We start from the raw sequence: 5,157 nt of genomic DNA on the forward strand, positions 1-5,157 counted from the left end.
TTTTGTTCAATCTTTAATTGCTAAGTAACATACAACTAAATATGTTTTGAAGCACATAAGATCTTAGTATTTATTTTACAAATTGGAGGAAATTTTCCTCCATCAATGTATCTAAATAGGAAAAAATAATTTCCCAACTTGTTTTGGAAAGCTAATCTAAAATAAAAGGGGCCATATCTTGCAATTGGGGGGGGGGGGGGGGGGGGGGGGCTTTAAGAAACATGCCTCAACAACAACAGCAATAGTAGTAGTAGTAGTAATAATAATAATAAAAAAAATGTGGACAACGAAGCAATTATTTTCACTCAATTATATTTTTTTGAGCAAACACTCAATTATATGGCGGTGCCCTATTTGTCGCTCTTTGCAACGAAGTGGGCAATCACACAAGACCACCACACCGAGCCACAGAATCGGCGGCTATTTTTTATCGGCTTTCCAAGGCTTTATTTTTATTTTTATTCCTTTCCCTTTTTTTCTGAATTTTTCCTATTTTCCCAAATTTTCTTCCCAATGTACTTTGAAAAAAATATTCTCAACATTTTCATAATTTTTTGTGGTTTTTAAAAAATGTTCATACTTCTAAAAAAATGTTCACAACTTTTCAAGATAATTGTTCACATACATTCTAAACACATTCACATTCTTCAGAAAATGTTCTTTATTTTTTTTACAAACCCATCGATTATCATCAGAGCGGCAACTAAACCATGCTTCACATTTTGCAACGGTGAATATGCGATCAGCCCCCTAGACAACAAAGAGATAGAGATTGAATCACTCCACTCCAGAATTTTTGCATGTCTCGCCATTAAGATCTGTGCTATTATTTGATGTCCTGAAATCTCGAGAAGATCGACTCGTTTTGGTCGATCGTTAATTTGTAAGTAGGGTAATATACAACTAAATGTGCTTTGAAGAACGTAAGATCTTAGTATTTATTATGGATATCAGGAGAGATTTGCCTCCATCAATGTATTGAAGTAGGGAAAATTGATTTTCCACTTTGTTTTGGTAAGCTAATCTAAAATACAAGGGACGTATCTTGCAGTTTGAGGGGCCTTTAGGAGATGCAAGATGGGCCTCCAAAAAATAAAAATTGCGGATAGCAAAGCATGTGTTTTTCACTGAACTATATGATTCCCTCATCCTAGAAAACTGAAAACATGACAAAAAATTAGGAAAGAAACACGTTCCTTCTTGTTTGAGAAACCTAGTAAAGACGCAGACGTTCGGTACATGAATTTTATACCTAGCAACACACCAATAAGAGGAAATAAACACCTTCCTACTGCACGACTTACAATACATTGAATCTAGTTAGGCCAAACCCCGGCACAACGACGCAAAATAAAAGGACGTTGTGCGTAGGATCCATCCATCCTTGATTATTTTGTTAAGTGGATTTGCAGATGCAGAGGCCTGGGTTCAATCATCCTTTATCCAAAGAAAATGTAGGGTTTGAGAATTTGCATTACATGATCGACAGACCATTTTGATTCGCGCGATTCCAATGGCGAGAGAAAAAGAAAAAAGAACAGGAGATTGCAAACCATGCTCACTCATATCGTGTAGGATTTTGTTTGCACCGAAGTCTGTTTGACTGCAATACACGCAAACAAAAAACACTTTTTGAAAGGTTTCAGTGGATAGAGATTTTTCTTATGAAATATTGTACAAAATATCCTCAGGACAATTTCTTACAGTACTCAATCCTAACAAGCCATGTAGAAAGCATTTCCAAGGAACCTAATCCTCCATAATTCATATACTCCTTCCGTTTCTAAATATTTGTCTTTTTAGAGATTTCAGTGGACTATCAGATACGGATGTATATAGACATATTTTAGAGTGTAGATTCACTTATTTTACTCCGTATGTAGTCACTTGTTGAAATCTCTAGAAAGACAAATATTTAGGAACGGAGGGAGTAAAAGAATACTTGGAATCTAAGAGGCTTAAGATATTTAGACGACCAACTTGGTCGAAAGAATGCTCAAGGTGCCAATCAATCGAATCCCACAAGTGAAGTGAAATAAAGATGGAAAAACACTTACGAAAACAAACTGAGGAGACTGTAAGAAGATAAAACCATTTTTTTTTAAGATGAAGAGGTCAAGAAGAGAAAACCCTTTGCCCATAAGAAGCAGGTGTGAAATGGTGAACCGTACAACATCTGCGCAGTTACGGTGGCAAAATTTTTGCTAGTGGAAGACTGCATCGCATCACATCGCATCAACCGCGGGCGATCGGGTGAGTAAATGCTGGCAAGAAGCATGTCATAAACGGCATTCAGAGAGGCAGTGGCGCCTGAGCTCATTGGGCACACAAGATCGCCAAGTACAAATTGTCAGCCACCGGCAGTCTGACCCTGTCACGAAGTTAGAGACACCATAAAAAAAGTCAGGCACCGCCTAGCTTTGCCATGGCGATCAAGGAGACACAGTGCAACAGTGACAGTTTGGTGCCTGAAGGCTGCTGGCCTGGCTAAAACCCAATTAAGCAACACATCAGCGTGACACCGTGGCACTTAACTGTAAGTCCAAAGCTGAACCCAAATACAGATTCTCAAAAAATCGCATTTTAGAATATTTAGCTGAGAGAGAGAGAAGAGAGAGAGACAGTTCTCAAGTTTAAGCAGTCGCTTTCAGTGAAGAGTACGGAGTAGGCAGACCAGGATAATGATTGGGAGATCATGCGGTTTGGACTCATTACCCAACACAGCCTCTTTCTTTGCAAGTCTTTTCTTTCCATTTAACCAAGCTGCGTCATGTGCTAGCTAGGAGCAGGACATCAGCACACCGTTCTCTCAGGTTTCAGCATGGATTTCTGAAGCACTTACTACATGACAGTCAAATGCCCCTGACTCGGGTTTGCTGCTAACCTTACCTTAACCTGGGTTTGTTCTGCTGCTAACCCTACCTTAGCTTAACCACCTGAGTCTGGAGAGATTGGCATAGGGTTCCTGCTCAACTGATTTTGGCCGGCCTATTTCTGCATCTCTGTCTTCATGCTGAGTTTGAGTGTGAGCAGCAGCACGGCCAAATGCTTATCCAAATGCTGTTTAGATAAAAAAGTTAAAAACAAGGGAGATAAGTGTACTCATGCTACCAAACTGATTTTGGCCAGCCAATTTCTGCATCTGTCTTCATGCTGAGTTTGAGTGTGAGCAGCAGCACTTCCAAAATGCTGTTTAGATAAAAACAAGGGAGATTAGTGTACTGATGCTACCAAACTGAACAGTTTCTTGCTTTCTGTACTGGTGCTACCAAACTGACCTAGGGAGGGGCAGGTTTTTGCTTTCTGTCAGATGGAGACGAGCAAGTGCTGCTGGACATATCTGGAATGTGGTTGTGGCAAAAACTAACCACTCAACATATAAACAGAGCAGAGTATGCATGGCTCCAAATAAAGAAAAGAACGCATGAACAGAGTATATCTACTGTTCTAGCAATGCAGAGAGTTCAAAACAAGATGCAGCAATGCTTCAGAGAAACAAAAGATGCAGCAACAGAAAAGGATATAAATTGACGACTATGACTGAAATGAAAAGTTGATGAAGATTCTACAATAGTCCCCATTTCTGCCGGCCTGCAACCAAGATCTGAGGTTCTTCTGCAGCACAACAGAACTGGCTTCGACACTCAACAACAGAACAGATACGGGAGCAGAACAGGAGAAATCCTTGAACCATATCCCGATGATAAGCCAACCAAGGAAACACCCCACAACATACACTGTATTAGGGTTTGACTGACTCACATTACATGATACACGATCAATTGCCAAGGCATTGACGAACTGGAACTATTCAACCCTGAATCTATCTATCGACTCTGATGACATGACGCACTTCGACTTCAACCTCAACTCTGACGAACCATCTCTTGATCGACCCACAATTCCCGGCAGGAAATCCATCTCTTGCTCCGAATCGCGACTCCCTCAGAATCCCCCTTTCTGCACCAATCCAGCGCCGAATCAGCGTCCGGAACGAACAGGAACAAGTGCCAGATGGACCAAAGATTGAAATTTTTTATTTGGAGAATGCTTACCTCGTTCACCTTGTAGCGATCGCGGTTCACCTCCGAGAGAAACTCGCCGGGGGAGATGGACTGCGGGAGAAGAAGACAAGATGAGAGGTGAGTAATCGGAGGAGGGAAAGGGAGGATTTCGCGAGCGCGATCGAGGAATTTTTTTTGGGGGCGTGTCTTGCTTACGCACGTTGATTTGGCGCTGGACGGCCTTGGGCCGCCTCTTGTACCGGCGCGGCGGCTTCTTGCCGGTCATCGCGAGGAAGTCCGCCTCGATCTCCTGCTTGGTGAGCTCCACCGAGAACCCGGCGCTAATCCTGCCGCCGGAGGAGGAGCCGCCGCCGTCCATGTTCCAGAGCTTCCTGTGCTCCTGCGCGTCCTCCGCGCCGTCCCGGCCGCCCCTCCGGTCCCTCAGCTGGTAGTACTGCTTCCGGGCAGATTCCTCCGCCGCGGCGCCCTCGTCGGCCGGAGGGGCGTGCTTAGCCTCCCCCGGCGCCGCCACGGGGGCGGCTTTCGGCGGGGATCGGGAGCTGTTGCGCAGCGCCTCGTCGCCCGCCGCCGCCGCCGCCGCAGGGGGGCTGGACTCGGGGTCCTTGCAGAAGGCCATGGGCCGGCGGTACCCCCAGGAGGCCGGGAGGTCGAAGCCGACGAGGAGGCGATTGTCCCTCGATCGCGACGACGAAGCGGGGGACGGCGCCGGCATTGCTGACGCGGGCGTCGGCGAGGACTCCATCGGCGCGAGACGACAAGGAGGAAGGAGGGAGGGAGGAAGGGGATTAAAGGGGGCAGCAAATGTGTTGCGGAGGTTCTAGTCTGGCAATTGCTTGCATGCGCCGTCTATATATAGCAAAACTCCGAGGAGCGAACGCTCGCTGTGGTTTTCTTTTCTTGTGGGTTTGGGCTCGACGCCGGCGTGTGCCGCCCGCAGGAGTCCGTCCGGGCGCGTGTGTGTGGGGCATGGGCTCTCCCTCCCTCGTGATCCAACCGTGGAGGGCCGTCGGATCTTAGATCCGACGGCACCGTGCAGCGTTCCCGATTTACTTAGTATTTTCATATCTATTGTCTTATTTATTTATTGAAAATAAATAATTTGGAATACATCCGTACCTTTGGAAGATATTTA

The 5,157-nt window shown here is 45.1% G+C and overlaps 1 protein-coding gene across 1 annotated transcript; it reads right to left on the minus strand.

The window, feature by feature from the left end:
* Window positions 1-3,514: 3,514 nt before the first annotated feature.
* LOC123097719 (uncharacterized) lies at window positions 3,515-4,947 on the minus strand. Its single transcript, XM_044519537.1, has 3 exons — window positions 4,225-4,947; window positions 4,056-4,115; window positions 3,515-3,960 (listed from the first exon to the last, which is right to left on the minus strand). Exons 1-3 carry the CDS (start codon window positions 4,765-4,767, stop codon window positions 3,946-3,948), a joined length of 618 nt encoding a protein of 205 aa, XP_044375472.1. The 5' UTR covers window positions 4,768-4,947; the 3' UTR covers window positions 3,515-3,945.
* Between the last annotated feature and the right edge of the window lie 210 nt (window positions 4,948-5,157).

This window comes from Triticum aestivum, chromosome 1B (assembly GCF_018294505.1).
Source record: "Triticum aestivum cultivar Chinese Spring chromosome 1B, IWGSC CS RefSeq v2.1, whole genome shotgun sequence".
In the NCBI taxonomy this organism is placed as follows: Eukaryota; Viridiplantae; Streptophyta; class Magnoliopsida; order Poales; family Poaceae; genus Triticum; species Triticum aestivum.